A 23784-nucleotide genomic window follows, 5' to 3' on the forward strand; every position below is an offset into this window, starting at 1 on the left:
GCGTGCGGGTGTAATGTGACCATGTCCCTCTCTAAATGGACCTATCCTTACCTCCTCGACAGTATGGAAGAGTCCAAAAAAGTTCAGTTGCTCTTCTGCGCAGAGTAATGCGCATCACTCGATCAAAATGGCGAGTGCTCGTACGTGCGTGCACTTCATGTGCTTTGTTCTTATGTGTGTATCTTCTGCTTCAGCGGAAACAAGTAGCAAAAGAGACGAGAATGTCATTAATGCCTTTGTAATACCACACAGTCACATGGATGTAGGATGGGTGTACACGGTCGAGGTGAGTTTAATTCTATCTTGTCGATGTTGTAGGTCTCGCACTGAAGCAAAGTTGTGACGCTGTGCTGTGTGGCCGCGCCGCTGGCTACGTTACAATTTAATGTTTGTCAAATTATTGCTGCATTTCCGTAGTCCACAACCTTCGCCGGTAAATTGTGGTGGAGAGAAGTACTTCCCGCCTCTAAAAGTCGCCGAAGAAAGTTGCGGACTAAAGAACTGCAGCAAGTCAGATTAACCTGCCGTTTGATTTCTGTGAGTGTCACTTTCGTGAGCTTGGTTACTTCAACATGTGTCATTAACATGTCAGACAAGCTATGACATTGCTTTGTTCAGTTTGCTCAACGTGAGCAAAGGTCCTCCCTGAGCCACACTATTGTTTGCGATCGTCCTAGAAACACTTGTAGGCTGTAGTCTATATATAGTCTATAGCGAGGAAAGTTTACCAAATGCCTTTACAAAAAAGGTAGGGCCCAGAAAATGCGATTAAACAACAGCAAAAAATACTGACGCAGAACATTATTATATCACTTTACAGTACAAACAGAACAAGTAAATGGCAAAGGTTAAAGAAGTGACATTCATGTCAACAAACATAAAAGTAAATGTGCTATTGGTATGTGATAAGAAGTCTAAAAATGATTTAGTGCGTTATTTGCACAATTTGAGTGAACAATGCTATCTCTGCCAGAGGGGTGGGTTCTAGAAAAAAAGCAATTCCGGACACAAAATATGGGACAGTGTTGACAGTGCAATAAACAGCTATTCAAACGTGTTTTTCCGTTTGTTACACAAACCAGTGTTTTTGCTAAGCTTTGAGAGCCCCTGATGCCATTTCTTTTGTCTTTTAATATGATTGCATTAATATATTAAAGGGGAATTTTTGTAAAATTTGCTGAGGTATCACACCAGACAAAAACACTGCAAACAGAGATGGACTTGTTGCAGAGGTATGGCTTTGCAATCCCATTGCTCTTAAATAGTCCTTCTTTTAAAGCCTGTCCTGAATTTTTGTGCAGAACGCTTCATATCAATAATATTTTGGCCAACAATGCTTTTTCCCTGCAATTCGGTATTTTTGACTTTCATCATAAAATAACCTGTACAATGTCATCTATTTTCTGTGTTGTTACAGACAGACTATACAGATTCTATCTCATATTCTCTTTCACATTATGTTTTGAGTTCTGATCCTACACATCCTTCATGTTTTCAAGGAAAGTATGAAGGCATATGCAGCCAATGTTTACACAACAGTGGTGGAAAATCTGATCAGAGGTGGTCATCGACGCTTCATCGTGGTTGAGCAGGAATTTTTCCGTCTCTGGTGGGACACAGTAGCAGATTACACCCAAAAGGTTTGCGAGTATTGTACATTTAAGCATCTGAAAATTGATAACTGTTGACTCAATATTCAGATTTTAAGTTTTCTCAACACAATCCAGTGTTTTTTGCACACAATTAGCTGTAACTTAACCGTTATGTTTAAGTCTTTATACACTGTAGGGTCTATGCTTCTATGATTGAAATATTTTGACAAATTTAAAGATGTAATTTTCTGTAATTATGACCAAAATTCTGTGGTGAAGTCCATTCATGTTGATGGGGAAGAAGGATACTTCATAAGTTATTTCTTAACAGCAAAATTGATGTTTGAGTTAATATTTACATCAGTGTATAAATGATATTATTGAGGCTTTTTTGATCCTGTAATAGATATTCTTGCTTGTGTATCTACAGCTTCAAGTGCGTCAACTGGTCCAAAATGGGCAGCTGGAATTCATCATCGGTGGGCAAGTGATGCATGACGAGGCAGTCTCAGAGTTCTCTGCAGATATCCAACAACTAACAGGTGAGTAGTCTGAGGTGCCAGGCCTTCATTTAATACTTTGGTGAACTGTATTTGTTATTTCCATTTATCCGTGTGATTGACGATAACGAAATACTCAGGGAGCTTGACTGCCCTTCGACAGATTTTCTACATTTCATACAAGTCTGATTCAGAGTGGTACTGTTGTTTTTCTCCCACTTTATAAAAAAATGTTCTTCTCCCAAATTTTGACCAAATGTCTGGAATGTTCAACTTGCCAGTACAACCTGTTGACAGGTTATTTCTAATCTGGACAAGAATTCATTTGTTTTAACAATAACAGCATGTTGTCCACATCACATTGTATGGGCAAGTTGAATACCTTGTATGTCAACACACTCTAAGGTAAAGCAGAAAATGTGCTTTTTTGCAGAACAAAAATAATGAAAATATTGTCAAAATTTACAGTTTTTTGCATCTCAGAGCATACACAAGTTTATCTTAATGGTATCAAGGGATAAAAATTATACCTAGAGATGCTTGACACCTATACTCACAAGGACATTGTCATGTTTTATAATAATTCTGGATTCTACTAAACTGTATGAGTTTAAAGGCTCTTTTGATCATAAAATGACGGATAATTTGTTTGGCAGCACTTCTGAATACACCTAATTATTCCTCTGTCTCCAGAGGGCCATGGTAACATCTATGAAAACTTTGGTGTGAGACCGCAGTTCTCTTGGCATGTTGATCCATTGGAGCGTCTGCAGCCACACCAGTTCTGTTTGCAATGGCCGGCTTTAACGCCCATCTCACCTCAAGGATTGATTATGATAAGAAGAATGCCATGCAAAAGGGCAAGGTAAAATATCATCGGTAAAAGTCGGAATTCACCAATCAATGATGAAATCATAAGTGTATGTAGATCGCTGTGAAAATTTGTGTCATAATACAAACTTTATAGTCTGATAAACTATTTGTTTCTTAAAGTGTTAAATAAGTTTTCACAGGGGAATAAAATCTACCAAGAAGATTTCTTATTTTCTATATGTTTTAATAACACCAAGTTGATAATTTTATTTATGTGGTATCATAAATTCTATGGATCATCTTTAACACGTTTTATGTCCATACCAGGGTTTACAGTTCATATGGCAAGGGTCAACTTCCCATGGTTCCAAGCTACAGATGTTCACCCATGTGATGGACCAATACAGTTACTGCACACCTGGAGATATACCTTTCTCAGAGAAGTAGGTCTACAAGAGAACTTTTCATAAGTTTTGAATCATACACACATGTGATAATGTTGGCATGATGCTTTTTTGTATGTACCAAACACTTGTGTAATAGTAAGCCTATGAAGGTAAATTTAAGTAACAAAGATTGTACATTATTAGTTTACTGTAAAAATAAAATTATGGCTGTTGTATCTTTGTTGTAATCGCTAATTTTTTCTAATTCTTTGTGGGTCAAGTTAAAAATCGAGTTATTTCATAAAGCATGTTATGGACTGTATTTAGATCTGGGTTTTACTGGAATGGGTACGTGGTGTTCCCAGAGCCACCTCCAGACCACATATACCCAAATATGAGTCTGCCAGTCAATGCCAGCAATATCAAGCAGTATGCAGATTACATGGTGAATGATATTAAATCCAGATCAGCTTGGTTTAAGACAAAGCAGTTGTTGTGGCCTTGGGTAAGTCTCATGATGGGAAATGATTCTTGCGTAAACACTGATTATGAAATATGTGCACTCTGGTTGCCAATTGTCATGGCTTTCAAACTATACGTAAATACCAGGGGTAACTCCATTTCATAAACTATAAACAGTAAACATTTCTATTGAGAGTCTGCTTGGAACCGTTGCTGTAGGATTCCTTGACTTTAACTGCTTTTGCCCTGTACAATTTTCATCATTTTCATCATCTTAACTCTGCAAATTTTTTCATAATTTTTTTTAACGTTCACTATCATTTTAGCTTTTGCTTGAATTTTATCAATTTCAATGTGTAAAATGCGCTGAGATATACATGTAGTAAATTTCTAAGAAATATATAATAATAATAAATTACATTGTATTCAGATTCTGCACGATAATGATTTTACTAGACTATATAATGTATTTGATTGCCTTACATACATACAATCTCAGCATAAATAATGAACTGTAACCAAGACAGCAGCAGCAGGGATACATAACTCCCATAAATAATTGATCCAGTGGGGACTATGTCATATATGATGACCTGTTTTTTTTTGTAAGGTCTTGAGAAAAGAAATAGTTCTTTCCCATCAAACAACTCAATCTAAAGTCATCACTTGATTTGCATATTCAATCAGTGCTGATGAATATAATTGTGAATTTTACGGTGTACCACAACCTTTCTAAATTTCAGGGATGTGACAAGCAGTTCTTCAATGCTACAGTTCAGTTCAAAAACATGGATCCTTTGATGGATTACATCAATGAACACAGCGCAGAGTACGGTGTGACTGTACAGTATGCCACCCTCGGAGAGTTCTTCATGGCTGTCAGGAATTCAAATTCCACTTGGAATGTCAAGAAAAGTGGAGATTTCCTTCCATATTCCTCAGGTGAGATGTAGTCATAGTAATTGTCATCAACCATTTCCATAAGTTAGTATTTCCATGAAATTTGCCACAGTATGCTCTTTTATCAGCCGGACAATTGACTCGCTGTACACTTATTTTGGCAGGCATTTTTCCCAAGTAAGTTTTTCTCATCAATAAAGGGGATATGCCCCTTTGACACCTCATGTTCTCCCTACTGCATGTTGACAACAATACCAATGAAAGAAAACTTGAACACCCTTGCCCATGATGTGAAAAATTATAACATGTTCCATAGATAAAATTACTATACTGGAAAAAAGGCAGATAAAAACACAAGGTGTAGAGAATTAAAAACAGATGTTTCATCAGTGACTGACGAAGGGTTGCACTCGAAACGTTTTTAATCCACACCCAGTGTTTTTATCTGCGGTTTTTCCGGTATTGTAATTTTATCTAATTTACGTTTGCACTTGTGCAGTTTTATAGCTTTTTTACCTTTTGAAGGTTTTTACGGTTTTATAACATGTTCCATTCTTGCTGTACATGAGACCTACCTGTAGTGGTATTGGGTTATGAGTAAAACTGTATCAGTGACTGACGCAGTGCTGCTTACTTTTTGTTGCACTACGGAAAGTTTTCAAACTAAGAAAAAACATAAACATAATACAGTGCAATACTCACTCATAAAGAGAAGGAAAGGGGGTGTAAAACACGGTGAAAAGCAGTCATTTTTGTGGTTACAGTAAACTACAAAATGAATCCTAAAATATACAGAAAACTCTTCATTATTATGGTTATTGAGACTGCTTCAATTTAATATAGCAGAAGCTACGAATATTCAGTGTTGCAGCCAGGATTTTCAAACCTAGGGGTAGGGACACCGTGTCCCACTACCATTTATTTTTGGGGACATTTTGCACATTTTGGGGACAACATGCGTCAGTTGTCAATCAAATTTTGTATCATTTTTGTAACAAATTAGTTTCAAAAAACGAAATTCAAGCTACCGGGACCACGTCGCTATGATTGAATTTCATTCTGTATCTGCCTCCAATCAGAGCTCAGTCGGACTAGAAGCAAGTTACGTTTTAATTACTTTTATCACTGCTCTGAAAGTAAGTAAATGTAAACCTCAAAATAATCATGCAAAACAAAGGCCAACATCAGTATCCGATGTTACTTGCACTAAATCCAACACAGTTGACTCATGAGTGCGCCCGAGGTGACCTGCAGAACGCGAAAATGCAGGACAACGGGTTCTATTTAGGGGACATTGTCACAGGCTGCAACACTGAATATTTTGATGTGCATGAAATGTAACACTTCACACCTTACCAAGTATGAGTGGAACAGACCTCACCTAACTCATCAATAGGGTAAAACCATGTGAAGACAGTAGTTGGGTAAGAAGAAAGAACCAATCTTTAATTGTGATTTCGGATGATGCGCTTACAAACTTTCCTCAGTCCAATTATGCACTTAATCCTTTCAACAACATGGTTTGGCCCAAATGCTCTGTTTTCCTACAGTGACGTTGGACTCATTCACTGTAAAACAGGGGTGAAAGGGGCTTAGTCGATTTTCTAATTTTCACAGATCCTCATTCTGCCTGGACTGGGTTTTATGCCTCTCACAGCAATGCCAAAGGCCTAGCAAGACGGAGCCAGGCTACTCTCAGTGCCATCGAATCAATGTTCACCATCTACAATAAAGCAACCAAGTTCAAAAAGTCACTCAATGGTACATGGATTTTGTCGCAGATCAAGAAGTTGAGGTGGGCCTCTGCAGAGGTAAGCTTTCATTGGTGGATACTGGGAAGTTGTTCAAGGAAATCAGCTTTTTTGTTGTCAATCTGTGGTAATGCTTACACAAAAATCAATGGAGACACTATGAAGTTTTTATGAAAATACCCCAAAGGATGCACAAGGACATATCGCCCAATGCAAAGCAGGGGTTGATGTATGGCACTAATGTAAAAGTGCATCCTTTGTGGTATTTTCATGATAACATTATTACACATCTTTCACTAATAACTGGGCTATGTAGTGGCAGTATTGTGCTATGTAAGCAATCTTTCTTCTGATTTATAGTGCAAGTATGGAACACTTGTTGTCCTGTACATGCTTCTGATATCCAGAAAAATTACACTTACAGAGTGTGAGACATCTGGCAATCATCCAATGGGTCCCTTGAAACTGTCCTAAAGGGTCCCACATGCAGAGGCCTCATAGAATACACTGCACTTGGAGCACCTGGAAACAGTTAATACCATTGAATGTGTGTTTTCGTACAGCTTTTGTGACACACATAAAAATATCTATTGTTCTCAATTGTAGATGTATAATAATAAAACATACTAAACATTCCAAGATACTAAAACCATTAATACCATTGAATGTCACTCATCAAACCATCACCACCACTTCTGACCAAAGGCACTATCAAATATCTGTATAGCTAAGCCTAGTGCATGTCATGCAGTAGTATCTAGGGTCTTCAAAGTGTCTCCGTTTTCAGAAAGCAGTGAAGTACAAGGTCAGGTTCTAGACATACTGCAGTTACTTCCGTTAGTACATCCATACATCAACTCAGAAGAGGTCTAAGATGGCCAATTTATAGGAAAACAAACAGGGTTTTGCTCAAAGATTATGTTAAAATGGTTGAATTTCATTTATTATTGTTGACTGTACACAAGTTACTTGTCAAGAATATACAGCAAACCCATAAATCACACTGTTATCTGCTTACTGAGCACTGACTACATTTGGTTGCTTGGAAATTTCCCATAAAAATCTCTTTCAAAGAACTTTGGCATCTTAATGCAATCTCTTTTCAGGTTCAACACCATGATGGTATCACCGGTACGAACTCTCCACCGGTGAGAGAAATGTATAATAACCATCTGACAGATGGTCGAAACAGTTCCCTGGATGCAATGGCAAAAATGATGTCAGATATGGTGTCTCCCGGCAACAGTAACCATGGCAACAAGTTGGACTTTGTTGCTGTGGATTCTGACATTGGTACAGGTCAGTATATCTTTGAGTTCAATTCCTATAATATGACATTTCAAGAAATCCTTGGTGTGACACATATCGAGTCACTCCACAATGATTTATTACCTTCCCTCACATCAGTCTATCAACGTTGCAGTCATTTTTTTGAAAACAATAGCACTGATCAAAAGTTAGTCTGTAAAACGGATGAATTCTTAGTCAGAAAAAAAGACAGAGCTCTGAAAAATTGAGTGTAATTAGTTTGTTGCCTAACTCCATCCTACCTTTCTCAACAACTATGGCACAGTGTTGCACTGGATTTATTGATGCATTTTAAAGACAGGTTATACGCAGGATTTTTCAGATCATAGAATGTAAGATACTATAGATATTCTTTCTTCCATCTCTTCATTTTTTTCAGAATTATTTAATAACCCAGATAACACTGTGACCGTTGTTGCATACAATCCACTCGGCTGGAGCATCAAGAGATATATCAACGTTAGTGTGTCTTCAAATCTAGTGATTGTCAAAGACAGTGAGGGTAATATAGTTTCAGCTCAGGTAAGTCACACTCTTTGAAAGAACTTTTTGTCATGTTACCTCTTCTAAAATTTGTGATTACAAATTTTACTTTCTTGATTTTATTTTCAGATAATTTTTTACTGACTTAATATTTCACTTTTTGCTTTAAGTACATGTTTTTACTAATACCAAAAACATGTCACATACATGTTTTTACTAATACCAAAAACATGTCACATGTTTACAACTTACCTTGGTAACTGTGTTCTTGAAGTTCATGGTCAAGAGTGTGCATTGTACTGCTACCATTGAATGACTTGTGTGAAATTGCACTGGAGAATACTTTAAAGACAAAAATGATTTTGCTATAACTTAATGGCTATGATTGATTATTTCTGTCTTGTTTAAGTTGTGAATTCTTAAAAAATGTGATACTTCAATCAATCATAAATATGACGCAATCTGTGTATTGCTGAAGCTTCAGTTTTAAGTAAAAATCATTTGAAGATTGAAGAAACTGACTGAGTTTGTCCAACATTTCTCCTTCCTTTGTCAAGACTTTTGTGCACTCGAGCTTCTTTGCAGTTGAACTGAGTCTATTTCTTGGAGTGCTATACATTACTGTATATTCTATTTGATCATTTGGCTGCAAGGTAAACTCACCATCTTACATGGATAAGAAGTACCAGCTGTTTTTCTTCGCTGAGCTGCCTCCACTTGGATACAAGACCTTCACTATCACCACTGGCAACAACACTGATGGTGACCACCGCAGGATGGCATCAGAAGGCAAAGTTCACAAGCGTCCAATCAGACACTGGTATGAGAAGGATTATCAGAGGAAGAAGAACAGAGTTGTGAGCAAGACTACGGCGATTAGCAATGACTGCTACGATGTCATTTTTGATGAGTCGACAAATATGCTATACTCTATCACAGATAAGTAAGTGAATGAGAGAGAGAGAGAGAGAGAGAGAGAGAGAGAGAGAGAGAGAGAGAGAGAGAGAGAGAGAGAATGGGTGACTGAATTCTGATTTGGTATCTATACAGAATAAGCAAAAAGGCAAGACACTGAGGAAACAAAGAGAATGTGACAGAGACAAGTCGACATATGTTCACAAGAAAAGAAAGTGCAGCAGCAGCCTGAATGAAAGAACATTTCTCCAAGACACTGTTTTGGAGAAATGTTCCCATAAGAGGCTTCATTAAAATGTCAAAGGTGATGACAGTGAAGTATTTTTCAATCATGTGCATTTACAATGGATTACTGAATACTTCTTTTTATTCCTGTTTTTGAAATAGAACTTCTGGTCAGACAGTGAAGATTGATAACTTATTCAGGGAATATAATGCATACTATGATGTCACTCAAGGGATCACCTCAACCACGTATGTCTTCCGTCCAATGGGACCTGCACAATCCACAGACAGCAATATAGTTGAACTTCACCTTGTGAAAGGTGACTATGTCAAAGAGGCTCGTCAGAATCTGTACAGGTGAGATTTAGTTGCTCCTTAGGGTATTTAACGTTCAGAGCGCCCTCTATAAGTATATTTCATTTTCTTTTGTTTTTATAAGTACACTATTTTCCGGGCCATCCAACTGGTCCTGTTATATTTTTTCACGTCAATTGTTGTACAAAAGAATGATGGTCTTATAGCATAGATTGGAAATTAGAGCCTCAATTTAAATTAATTTTAAAAATTTGTTCTTAGCCTTAGCTTATACATGGCTTAATTTTCAAATTTTAAAAATAAGATGCTATGGATGTGACGAGTGCAGCCATGTTGGAAGTTATGGACTGCTTCACAAACCAAAATCAGTTCACTGACACTAATTTTTTTGTAACACCATCTTTAGTTTTCTGGAGCCAAACACCAGTAAGTATTCTGTCACCATACGCCTCTACGACGTCCCATCACAACTCAAAACCAAAGATGAGTATATGTGTGGTCACATTGAACTGCAATTCAGAGTTGGTCCACTGTATGTAAACAAGGAACTCGTCACCAGGTCAGTAATTTGCAGCAACCTTTGAAGTAAAAATCCATATTTTGAAATAAATATATGCTGCATTTAGGGTTATTTGATTCAAGAATAATCACAACAACACCGAGTTATGAAGGTTTACCAGTATATATGTATCTGTGTGTCTCAAAAAGGAAAAAAGAGAAATCGTATCATTAATGTTGAAGAGTATGAACAATGGGACCTGCACAATTGGCAGACAGCAATGCAGTCGAACACTATCTTGTGAAAGATGACTATGTCAAAGAAGCTCGTCAGAATCTGTATAGGTGAAGTACTGCTGCTCCTCAGGACTCTTAATTTTTAGCTACTATAGACTATACCAGGGTTTTACATCACTTTTTACTTTTGAGAGTCCCTGGGACCCCTGGTGTTAGAAAATGGGAGTCCTACATCAAAATATGGGGGTCCCAATTTATTTCAAAAGAATATTTTATTGTTTATCCATGCCATGGTCTTCACTGTGTTCAATTAGTGTTATAACACACGGCAAATGGTTGCGCATTTCTTAAAATTATTCTTACATGAAAATTCTAGTTCATACTGAGGTCCCTCATTGATCAATTCAAAGAACACTATTCATAATTGAAATGATCTCATAACTTTAATGACAAGTTCACAAAGTTGTGAAATTTGAACAAGTATTCAAATTTGTCAAATTGACAAGAAGGTAATTTCATACTCTGAAATGGCATTCACCTAGCAAGTCCAGTAGGTTGAGTTCACACTCTGCCAGCAGCTCCTTCAGCAAATAACCTAGCATTGTTTATGCTGTCTGCCTCGTCATCGAGGGAGAAACATCTAGACAAGTACCAGTCGGTTCCGGGGTTCCTCAAGGCACTGTACTCGGTCCACTTTTATTTCTCTGCCATATAAATGACCTCCCAGGCTGTGTTAAATCTCAAGTCCGACTATTTGCTGATGACTGTTTACTGTACAGACCAATTAGAACACAGAATGACCATAACATCCTACAGAATGATCTTGAAGAGCTAGAGAGATGGGCAACAACATGGGGGATGCGTTTTAATGCTAAGAAATGTTACATCCTTAGTATTAAAAACAAAAGTTCACATTTCTACAGTTTAAACAGTCATATCCTCAAACAAGTACCACACAACCCATACCTCGGACTCATATTATCTGAAGATCTCAAATGGAATATACACATCAACAATCTGTCAAAAAAAGCAGCATCTATTGTCGGCTTCCTGAGGAGAAATTTAAAACACTGTAGCAAATCATGTAGGAAAACAGCATACATTTCACTTGTCAGATCAACCATGGAGTACGGTGCAATCATATGGGATCCTTTCACACAAACCAACATAGATAAACTAGAACGCATTCAAAGACAAGCCATCAGATTCATTACTAGAAATTACACATCAAGACAGCCAGGCAGCATCAGCAAAATGTTAGCAGAAAATCAACTTCAACCACTACAAGAAAGAAGACAACAACTCCGCTTGACATTTCTGTTTAAAATCACTCAAGATCTCATACCAGCCATTCATCAGGATACATACCTCATTCCACAAAAACCAAAACGCGCAGTTAAACCTCGGAAATTCACAGATTATCATCACAGCAACCCAGTAACTAAATATGCATGTAATAATTCAAAACCATTCCAAATACCACGATCAAACACAGACATTTACAGGAACTCATTCTTTCCACGAACAATCATAGACTGGAACAATTTAAGTGACTCGGTTGTAACATCAGCATCGGTAAACATCTTTAAGGCAGCTGTCCAGTGCGATTAAGCACCTGCCTCTTCCCCGTTGATCATATACCAGTATTGGTGTCTTCAACGTATTTATTCAGATTCAGAAGTCAAAATCATCTGTGATGGGGCCAACCAGTTTGATGAACATTAGTCTATTAAGCCTTGAGGATTGAGTCTATTTCATGCCCTCTGTTTGATGGCATTTTGTACTGAAAAGCCCCTTTCACATGGGGCAGAGGACACTGGTATGACAAGAGCAATTTTAGCAAGAATGGCAAGATCTGGATACTCCTCTGTAAAATCAGTTAGCAACAGCTTGATATACATATCAAAATTCAGTGCGTCCGTGTGAGATCTTGTGAAGTGTTTGTAAACAAGAAAGTGTGCCCTAGCTCTATCAGCATCAATACCTGGTGTATTGTTATGATGATTCAACAGTTGATCAAGCTGGTTGACCCCATAGTCAGGTAGGTTGGCCAAATTTTCAGGATATCTGTGTGGGTTTAGAATTACATCAAAACATTCCAGAATATTCATCTCATCATCTGGAAATCTGCAATCTAAATTCTGCAGTAGTTTGTTGATATAATTTTCTCGTGAACTACAGAAGCTCTGTCTGAGTGGCTGATTGTAAGTGATTTGAATGTTTTTGTAGTGTTTTTTTCTGACCATTGCCAGGAACATCACCCAAAGCATTAAAGACTTCTCTGACAGTGTGTGAATCATTAGTCATTGTATTCAATGTGTCCCTAGTAGACTGAACACTTTTTTTGATATGGGATAGGTTGACAGAATCTTTCTGAAATGTAAGGCTCAAAATTCCAATCACAGTAAGGACATCAATCAATAAGGCAGTGAATAGCAGAAACAATGAATTGGAGACAAATTTCAACAGCCCATCAGCCTTTCCCCCTTTTTTGTCACTTGCAAGTGCCAAGGCAATTGGCTCAAAACTGATGAAAATCATCTTGACAGCTGATTCAACCGACAACCAGCGAACAGATGTACATGTAGGCTCAGTTATTTGTTTTGCCTTCCCATTCAACAGAGTTTGAATTTCTCTAAGTTTGTCATATCTCACACTAGAGTCATTAAAGTATTTATACAATGAATGGATTATATTATGATATTCTTTGCAATATTCAATATCTCATTCTCTGCCTGCTTGAGAAGCAGCAAGATTCAATCGATGTGCAACACAATGCACTTGAACAAGGTTGGGATTTCTGGCTTTTAATTTTGCACCCAACCCGTTCAAACGACCGGTCATTACGGCCGCCCCGTCTGTTCCCAGTCCATATATTTTGTCTACGGCCGCGTCACAGATTTCTTTCCTATTCAAAAATTCAATCAAGGCGTTTTCGATCCCTGCAGCAGTGGCAATTTGCTGGTTACCGAGGAAAGAAACATTCGCCTCGCCATTCTGAATATATCGAACATATATGGCAAGTTTCTTATGAACGGTTATGTCACAAGTCTCATCCAACATTACATCATGAAATCACTTGCAAGTTGCATGTATGCTATCAATCAGGGACTTCTCGATCACACGTTGAATACACTCTTCAAACTCCATAACTATCTGAGGACGTTTGTAATATTCAATGTCTAAGCCGTTCAGATTCTGTAGATGCATGATGTCAGTGAATACATCGCACGGAAGGTCACGTTTAGCAATCAGGTAAACAGTACGTAATTGTGCAGCGTACGCCTCGAGTTCGTTACTCATACCCTGCACCTAGGTACCTGCCGGTCCTCTGCAGATTTGCGAGCAGTAGTAAATTGTGACCTCAAGCTTAGGATTTTAGCACTTGTGAGAGTCCTGATGACGAGTGAGAGTTGAATGTTGAAAATTAGAACAACCTTCCGTGAACGGGCATGTAACATTCGATTTCAACATACATCGCATTCCATGACGTTTCGCTCTTCAGAATATCGAAGCCATTTAAATCTATCGAGCAAACTTCTGTTGAATGTTCGTAATTTTGCTGACTTGGCCGGGGGATCTGATGTATCAGTATCGCATGGCGTAGCTGCTGTTTCGGCCTCGACCGAACCTACATCGTGCTGGTTGCTGCGGCCGTCGAAAACTTTCGCAGATCGGCTTGTTTTGGGTATTTGACACGACCCGCCATAATGCATAAACATGTATTGATCGCCGCAAACAAGAAATCGACCAATTAAGAATCAGTTTACATTTTGAAAGTCACTTTTTACGGTAGTAAAATTTGTTTCCGCGGGTACCATTGGTCATCAAACAGTGGAGGCCAATGCACTACGGAGCATTCTATTAAAGTATGGGGTCGGTAAGGTTTACTGGGATGTGTTTTACGTGTTCAGCAGCTTCGCGAGATATACACCAGCAACAGATATTTGTGCGTCCGAAGGGACGCGTAGTTTAGTTTTTGAGGGGTCCTGGGTCCGGTTTTATGCGTAAAGGACGCAGAAATGCGCGTCATGTAAAACCCTGCTATACAGTCTATTGCAACTATAGTCTATTGGGACTATAGTCTATTGGGATGGGTATCCGTCCGGTGTCCGTCGTCAATCTGTATGTATGTATGTATGTATGTATGTATGTATGCATGTCCGTTTGTGAGGATGTCCGCCCACTCAAATATCTTGAGAACCGCAGTACTTACAGATTTGATATTTTGTTGTGAGATGCAAAATATGATTATGAGAAACTCTCTTTTTTTATTTGAAAATATGCAAATTAGCACAAATAAGGTGTTTTTGGTAAAAAATCTTCTTCATAACCGCTGGTCAGACAGCTTTGATATTTGGTATACAGGTCCCTAGGGATAACCCAACTTAGATTTGTTCAAATCGTGATGAAATATGCAAATATGGAATTTCTTTTGTCATTTTTGGTCAAAAATTTATCTCATCAAAACCGCTTGTTTGACAGCTTCGATATTTAGTATACAGGTTCATAGGGATGATCAATATATGATATATTGAAATTATGATTTTGTATTTTTGGTGCAATTTTTGCCATTTTTGGTCAAAAAAATTGTTTCTCCAAAACTACTTGTCTGATATCTTTGATATTTGGTATACAGGTTCCTAGGGGTTGCCTCAGTGTGATATTTTGAAGTTTGATGAAATCTTCAATTTTTGTATTTCAGGGTCAATTTTTGCCATTTTCGTCAAAATCTTTCTTTCTCAAATGTTACTCATCTGATAGCTTTGATATTTAGTATACAGGTTCCTAGGGTTAATCTTAATGTAATATATTGAAATTGTGATGAAATCTTCAACTTTGTATTTTTGCCGCTAATTTTGCCATGTTTGGTCAAGCCATCCTGAAATGAGTTATCAAAGATATCCACCTTCATCATCAACATGTGTCACAAAAAGTTATTCTCTACATAACACAGCAAAGCTCAAAGCTCTGTCAACTGTTAGGTCGCTTGTTTTTTCAAAACTGCTGGTCAGACAGCTTTAATATTTGGTATACAGATCCCTAGGATGACCTTATTGAGATAATGTCATACAGTCAGAAAATACTTAATTTTGTGTCCATATCTGTAGTAGTAGCTTCAGGGACATTGGGCCTAGGTTTAGAGCATGTCAGGACTCTTAATGTTTAGAGCGCCCCTATTGATAAATATATAATTTTATTTTGTTTTTACAAATATACAATCCTTGTCATGGTAGTAAGCTGCTGAATCTCAGGGTGCTTTCACAATAGAGAAATGGAAATCACAATCTCTAGAATAATAAGAATTGGAATACTGTTTAATCTTAGTATTCCTAGAGCTCTGCATCTTTTTCTAACAAATTTGTTTCCTGTTGCAGGTTCGCAACAAACTTGACAACAGACAGAGAGTTGTATACAGATGAGAATGCCTACCAAATGATGAGACGGACCCACCGAAAAGATGTCCCAGAATCCATTGCTCAGGTAGCAAAAACTGAATATTGCAGGAAATGCAGTTTGGTCTTGATATGTAGAAACTATTCCTCAGAATCAATAGATTGTTGTCATAGTTATTAAATGTAACATGACACAGGATTTGTCTGTGTAATCTAGACAGTTTTAATGTGCAAAATAAAGTTTAAAGAGACATTTTTATTATTTTTTGGCAGAATTACTACCCCATGGTGAGCACTGCATACATGGAAGATGAGAAAAAAGACATCAGATTGACATTACTGTCTAAGAGAAGTCATGGAGTCAGTAGCCAAGGTGATGGAATGATTGAAGTGAGTTACTTGAATTTATCTCTTTTTCTCATACACAGTTTTTGTACAATCAAGTGTTTTCCTGTGATGTATACATAGGTCTACATGAATATACTAATGAAAATGAGTCCTTTGTGAGCTTTCATTATTTTTAAAGATTGAATTGAACTTTTTAAGACTTAAATGCCAGTATAAATCATTGCACCAATGCTAACGTAGTCAATTTTATTACCCATATTTTACTTCTCAATGGACAATATACTTTGAACTTCTTTTCTAATAAAGCAATGAACTTCGCAGCATCAGAGTAGTTTCTTGAAATTTTACTTTTCAATATTTTCCTTTAGACAAAATAATTAGATATGTTTCTAGTCCTTGTTCACATTGCTTCAAAACCTGCGCATCGTGTCTTTTTTCTCAGTTTTGATGTGTTCTAAAATTATCCTATCATAGTTTCACCCAAACATGGTCAACATAAAAAGTAAATGATTTGCATTATATATCATATCAGAAAAAGCAATGGACTCAAATAGGCTCTGTGTGTGTGAAACTGTCCTCTCTCATACGCATCAAATGTTCATGAAATGCTTAATAAGTGAACAGAGAGTATTTTACAGTCTGTATAAAATAAATTATGTGGTAAATTTAAACCAAAGTGGATTGGAGAGAAGTTAAAAAAAACGAAAATTGGATCACCACTTACTACACATTGAGGACCAGAAACAAATAATCTTTCTTTCTTTGCCTTACCTGCAGATTTGTGTTATAGACACTTTTTGTTTCAATGTTTATCTGATCAGTTTTCAGTATTTTTCTTGAAAGATTATTTTCATGTGACACAATCAATCAAGTCAAACATAAAAAATGGTAGCTAAATCTTTGTGTTGTGATATCAGAGAATTTAGGAAAATTTGTGATTTGGAAAAAATTTCCCATAACTGACATATATTATCCATTCACACTTTTATAGGTAATGTTGCACCGAAGGCTGATTGTCAATGAACAAATGACACTCAACTATAACCTCACCGTCAATGACACTTCTGTTGTCACGCCAACATTTGCCATGTTGCTAGGCAACAGGGAAAGGTCCTCTTACCTGCGACACAAAGTTCAAGCAATGTTGGAAAACCCTCCAATAGTTTTTGGTGTCAAGCACTCTCAAGAGCCAAAATATGACAAAAAAGAGAGGACTCTTAGTAAGTTTTTAATAATTTTTTTTTTAACTTAAAGATTTTTTGGCTTCAGATAATAATTGAAAAGATTATATAAAATTGATATCAAGCAAATTAAAGAAATGGGAAATTTTGCAAAAGACTATACCGTGAAAGTCACTCTTACCATTTACCAGTTCGCTCCAGTTTATTTGGCTATTACAACTCATTTGGTATTATTGTATAATGTGATTTATTTGCCTTGATACAGACTTTGCACCTTTTGTTGCAAGTAACACGTTTTCTCTTACCATATCTCTCGAAATTTTCTCTCGCCAGTTTCCATGAAATGAACATGTTTGCTGCTCTTGTTTTGCAAAACAGGGCGGATGATGGATTTTATCAGCAAATTCTGGCATGACTTTGACAGCACACCTGGCTTATCGGACTTTGAGGATCTGCCGTCTAATGTGCGTCTACTGACGCTAAAGACTCCTGGATGGACCTTCAGCGCAGATCACGAGGAACATCTTCAGGATATTGCTAATAATCGTAAGTACTCCCTCAGTTGTCTCATCCCACCTCTTTACTGTTTGTAGGTGTGACCACACAGTCACTTGTGGGCTCCAAGTGTACCACAACATCCATTATGTACTGGAAGTAAAACAAAAAGTAAGTAATGAACCAATTGTTACTTTGGCCATCGCACATCAATCATTGTGTAAGGTCGGAAGTTGCAGAGAGCCGGAGCGCCTCCACACTGCTGAATTTTTCAGTCTAATCATTTTCCCTGAGTGATTTCATTTCCCCTAATGAAGCCATAGTGGGCTGTCTTTCCACCTCAGTTTTTGTACCTAATGTTTGATCTACACCAGAGATCCTTCTTTCTTGTGTTTCCTGGATGTATTTTGAGAGATAAATCACCATTTGTAATAAGGCTGTACATCAAGGCTACCCTGCAATGAACTGTGGGCTAAGTAGCACTTACCTTGGTAAGCTAGGGCTGATTTGATTGGCTAGCTGATCAGCCGGTATATGCATAGTGTCTGCAAAATGTTACACATATTGAATGAAAATCACATTGACTTCCAACAGATAAGTTAGATTGTTTATTATTTTGTAAGTAATGTTTTATAGTGAGTCATCAGATGTAACACTTGACCTTCAGGAACTCTCTCAAGTGTACTTTTGCACATAAAATTGAATCGCTAATCAGTGGCATTGTTACTTTGAATGATTGACATTGGAATATTGATGTAAAATGATAATAGCGCATCATTTTGTCAACGGGATACTACAATTAGCCTTGATGTTCCTCGAACTCAGTTGAAATCTTTTGCCGACAGATCCTTATCCTGTTGTTTATCAATTCTATGGAACAAACTGCCAGCTCATATCCGATCAGCTCCAAACACTCGTACTTTCAGATCTAAGCTTAAGACTCATTTCTTCGAGAGAACTTACATGTGACCAATTGTAAAGTGCCAGAGAATATTGCCTGATGGATACAAGCCACTATAAAAATTATTTATCATATCCTATCTTGATGTATTCACTAGAAGATGATCAACTATTTTGGTGATAACATGGAAAGACGGTAGCGATTCCAAAAGCAGTTAAATCATCCAAACACCTTAATGGCAACGATGTAATAATATTCATTGAACACTCCGGTAAATTTGTGTTTTCCAATTTCACAGCACTGCGAAACTTGACAGAACCAAACTTGAAAAGAGTCTTGCTGAGATTGTATCACATGTACGAAGACATGGAACACCCAGATCTGTCCAAACCTGCGACTGTCGATTTAAAGGTATATTTTTCATAAAAGACGCCTTTTATGTTGATGAAAAAGTTTATTCTGTGACTTCATCGTAAACCAAACTTACAGGCATTTAAAGATGAAAAAAGAATCAGCTTTTTCATCATTATAAAAAGGGAATTGTTAGCTTTTTCTTGATCTTGGAGACCCTTTGAACAAAACTTGTTAAGGGCTGGCAACAATTCTGGATACATGCTACATGTGGATATGTGATTCTTTGGTCACTAAGTCTTGAAAGATGGCTGTTACCTGAACACAACTGTAAATGTATATAAATAACATTTTGAAAAGTCAAAATCGAGTTTTCTGTCAGGATGAGTGTTAGATAGAGGATGATTTGTGTCTAATGGTTTCATTTTAAGAACTGTAAGTGACATTCTGTATTGATTGTTCAAGTCTTTGTTAAAATGCAACTTATGGGCCTCCCTGGTTTAACTTGAACTTGACCAGATGGTGCCACATGAACCCGGCAGAATAAAGGTTAAAGTTGCCATGCTGTCTTGAAAATGTTGTCACTTTCCAGTGTCATTTTGGTACATCTAAAGAAAATCATGTACTGATTGGCAATTTCTTGGATTATTGTGTCAATCTTTTACAACAGAATACCTTCAACGGGAACAGTGATGTATTAACATCTGAGGAGCAGCATTAAGTCATCCAAACATCTCAATGACAACAATGTAACAACGATCATTGAACACTCCTATAAATTTGTGTTTTCCAATTAAAGTCACAAGTCTACTAAAATTTAGTCGGTCAGGAATAAGTCTAGCATCAGGGTGAGTCCTTCATAGGAGAGCCATATTGGCTCTGCAAGGAATATTGGGACTACCATAGTATTCTTCTGGTGTGCCTGTAATGCAAATCATTAAAGCAATGTCCATGTTTGGTCTCTTTTATAGAAATTTCTGGCTCCTCTTGGCGACGTCGTCAACATTGAAGAGAGAAGTCTGACAGGAATCTGGTCGATGAAAGAGATGAAGAGATGGAAGTGGGATTCAAAAGGTGAATAGTCATCACAAAAAGCAACATCGTACAATCTGTACAGACCATAGTGTATTCCTTGTTTACATGTTCATGTAGAAATGAAAGAAGTTAGCCTTCATCATTTGGGATTGAATATGCACTTACAGGATTATTTGCCTTATTCTTCAGTTTGTAGTTATCATAATTGTGTTGTATTTCAGACATGACAGTTAACCTGTGCTATAGTTGAGCATAGGCTCTGATTGTAAAATGTCACCGGCAAATTAAACTAGTCTTTTGTAGGTTCTGTCAGCGGATAATATGTACAAATCACTCTACTGAACTTTGTTTCGAAGGCGCATCAATACAGTATATGTTGAATGGTGATATTCTAACACTAGAATGTGCCCGTGGTCCAGGACACACAACTGATTCATGAGAGTGCTTAGAATGATAAAAGATTCCACAAATGATTCTTCAGAAAGGAAACATTGAAAAGCTAATATGACCTCCCCTCTCCCTTACCCAGTTCACCCTAAATTCCCTGTGGTCAAGTCCAAAATCACACAAGGCCTTTCGCCACCATGGTTTGGCCTAAACCCATTGTTAACATTTTTGTGAAGAAAACTGGATGCGAGGGTTCTTTACAAATTGACAACTCAATTATCACGAGATATTTCATATGACTTAAGGATAATTTGATACAAATTTTACTTTCAATTATTTTTGTATGGAAGGCAAGATGGTTGATCAGTATATGTTATATATATGTCAACATCATTATGTAAGTTTGATGGTGGTCAGTCTGAGTTTTATATTTCTTTTTATTCCAGAAAATGTAAACAAGCAGAAAGCTGACCTTCCAGTGACTCCGGAGAATGACATGGATATCATGAGAGTGGATCCATTTACAGTGACTTTAAATCCCAAAGACATCAAAACATTCTTTATTGACATCAATAATGAGTGAATTCCTGGAAAGGCTTGCCAATCTTTGCCAAGTGTTTTAAGTTTCCAGAATGATATTTCCTGACTATTGTTTCCTGATGATAATAATAGTAATTCTTAGAAGCCCTCGTACTTTTCACTGAGGCTACTAGTAATGTTTTCAGCCATTTTTGTACAGTGCATCAAATTTGTTTTGAATGAATAAAGCAAATTTTTCATCAATCCTGCACGAAATTGCGATACACTATGAGAATACCGTTAACAAACGCGTTCTACCAAGTGTTTTGATTTTTGAAAGCGACATGATTGTTGCCGAATCAGACATGGTGACCATAGTTTTCAAGCTATTCTGTGTGATATTGGAAGCAGTGACTGGGTTCACATTCAGAAGACAGCAGTCATGGAAACTGCTTCTTCGAGCCTTGCATGAATTTCTTGAGAAAATCCTTCTCACTTTTAGTGTTAAATAAACATTATACATTGTTTCAACAATATCAAGATTTCCCGTGAAGTATAGAATGCCATTTTACATTTAAAATAGTATATTTTTAAATCACAATTTTTTATTAAAATTTGATATTGTGCAATATTATTGCTTCATTTTAACAAATACCCATAGATTTGCATTGACAAAGTGAAAAATTTTATTTTTTGTATCATCAATAAAGTTGATCTAGTCACACTTTATATACATTTACTGTGTTTCATTCTGTTTGAGTGTCTTTTAATTTTCAGTGAGATTTCATAATTCCATTTTGTCTGTAGAATGGTTTCTCCTCTTAAAAGCCACATGAAATGCAGAAGTGTTCACACTGTACCTATAAATGCATACTATACGTGTGTAATAGTAATATTTCATATTTATCGTTGATAATTTGAGTGGAATTCATTTGTCAACAATAATACTGCTTATTGTGCAGAATGAAGTGTGTTGGTGAATAGCGCTGATCGCAATTTCAGGTCTGTTACTAAATATAGCTGCACATGCGCGACATGGGACACTTCTGCTTGAAATTCGGACAAAGTTTGTTGTTGCATGCGTGGCTGTTGTCGCTGCTTGTAGTCTGAGCCATAAATTAGTATGACTTTTGTATCCATTACCAAAACTTTGTGGATATTTAAAATTCAGAACATCTGCTGCGTGTACTCTGTGTTAATTTTATGGGGAAAAATGAACATTGCAAATTTTCACAAAAATAACGTGATAAAGGCTTCATTAGTTTTATTGGCTTCAAAACGAGTCCATACATGCAGCAGATCAGGAAAGTATTGTAGAAATTTTAGTTTCTGAGGCGCATTCTACTGCAACTAACTCAAAATGCCACACACTGTCTTGTTCTCTTTGCTCTATGTCATAATCATGTCTATATTGTATCTGATATTGAAAATTGCTTTTGACATTTCCAATATTTCACTTCAAATTTTTTCATTTCTGTCATAAATGCTTTTAATTTTCAATACAACTCCACTGAACATTAAAAATACTTTATTCTGAACTTAAAAATTTTGAACATCAACTTTACTTTTTGAACTTTAGCAGAAAATTAAATTGCCATTATTTTGTGAAAAATGATTCACCCCCCTCCCCCCAAGAAAAAAACAAGGTGAACACAGCTACGTGATGATTGTTGTTTTTGTTAGAAATGTAAAGAATTTTTGAGCTGTAATTTTTATTAGTTTTTTAATTGAAAGCTTTTCATGTTGACCCTGACATATGTTCTCAATCATGAAAGCAATATTTTCAAGTTTCTATTGGCAAAATATTTACCATTGAGGTTACTTTCACCTCAATGATTGAATGTACTGTGTAAAACGAACACTATGACAGGAAAGAACACCAAAATAAGGAAAGAACAAAGACTGAGGATATCTACAAAATTTAACGGAATCACGGCAATGTTTGTTCGTATTTTCTTGATATCATTGGGATTTATGGAGAATTAAGTCCGAATGAATTTCCGGGTTGAGGTTGCCTGCGCAGAAAGGGTTGCCTTGCTTGTTGTCGTATGAGGGCGCCAGTGTGTTATCAATGAATCCTGTGCATCGCGTGCCATGGAAATCTCACCGACGTTTAAAACAATCAGTTATGACGAATCTATCTGCTTATTTTTGAATGGAGAACGTTGCAGTGGCTGGTACCACGTAATTGCGTTGATTATGATTTAAATGATTTCTCTCTTTAACTTACTTATATGTGATTGGTCCAAAGTTTTAAAAAAAGGTTTATTGTATTTGATGTCGGTCGGGCATGATAATGTATGCATGCAAAGCCCGTGATTTGTCGGGTGTTCTGTCCTACAGCTCAAAATTGGGATTTCCCACTGATTTCCTCGCTGTGTGACGTCCAACTAAATCTCTCTTGTAATCCTATCATTATTTTATTTGGCTTAGCACATGTTGGCCCCCATTTCTCACTTTTTCGTTTCTATAACAGATGTGTGCATTATTGATGCATACTTTATAAGCTGAAGTCGGCCTCCGGCAAAAGTGGCGCTCGGAAAACAACACTGCGTAATATCTTCGTCAGTTTCTGAATTATGAATGCATATAATGTTACACGCTGTACTTTTAGCTGGAGTCTATTCACTTCACAGACTCGGCTTTGAGACCAACATTCAACAACTGCGAAATCCTCGTACCAGTCGACAAGGAATTTTTAGCTTCCGAACACAGGTATATCTGAGCCTTCCCCACATCATCGCAAAGCTCGTCATACGGAGATATAAGCTTTTATCACATTACGT

General features: G+C 37.0%; 1 protein-coding gene across 1 annotated transcript; it reads left to right on the top strand.

Moving 5' to 3' along the window:
• The first annotated feature begins 117 nt into the window (after window positions 1-117).
• On the top strand, window positions 118-21727 carry LOC139120070 (epididymis-specific alpha-mannosidase-like). The gene is given in 21 exon segments (XM_070684148.1): window positions 118-286; window positions 1500-1640; window positions 2023-2134; window positions 2786-2848; window positions 2851-2957; window positions 3233-3348; window positions 3619-3796; window positions 4497-4695; window positions 6271-6464; window positions 7511-7703; window positions 8092-8234; window positions 8849-9138; window positions 9498-9692; window positions 10057-10209; window positions 15764-15869; window positions 16055-16171; window positions 17121-17349; window positions 17689-17856; window positions 19005-19117; window positions 20029-20131; window positions 20926-21727. Coding segments are annotated over 21 exon segments (3216 nt in total). The 5' UTR covers window positions 118-127; the 3' UTR covers window positions 21063-21727.
• The last annotated feature ends 2057 nt before the right edge of the window (window positions 21728-23784 follow it).

This window comes from Ptychodera flava, chromosome 20 (genome assembly GCF_041260155.1).
Source record: "Ptychodera flava strain L36383 chromosome 20, AS_Pfla_20210202, whole genome shotgun sequence".
NCBI lineage: Eukaryota > Metazoa > Hemichordata > Enteropneusta > Ptychoderidae > Ptychodera > Ptychodera flava.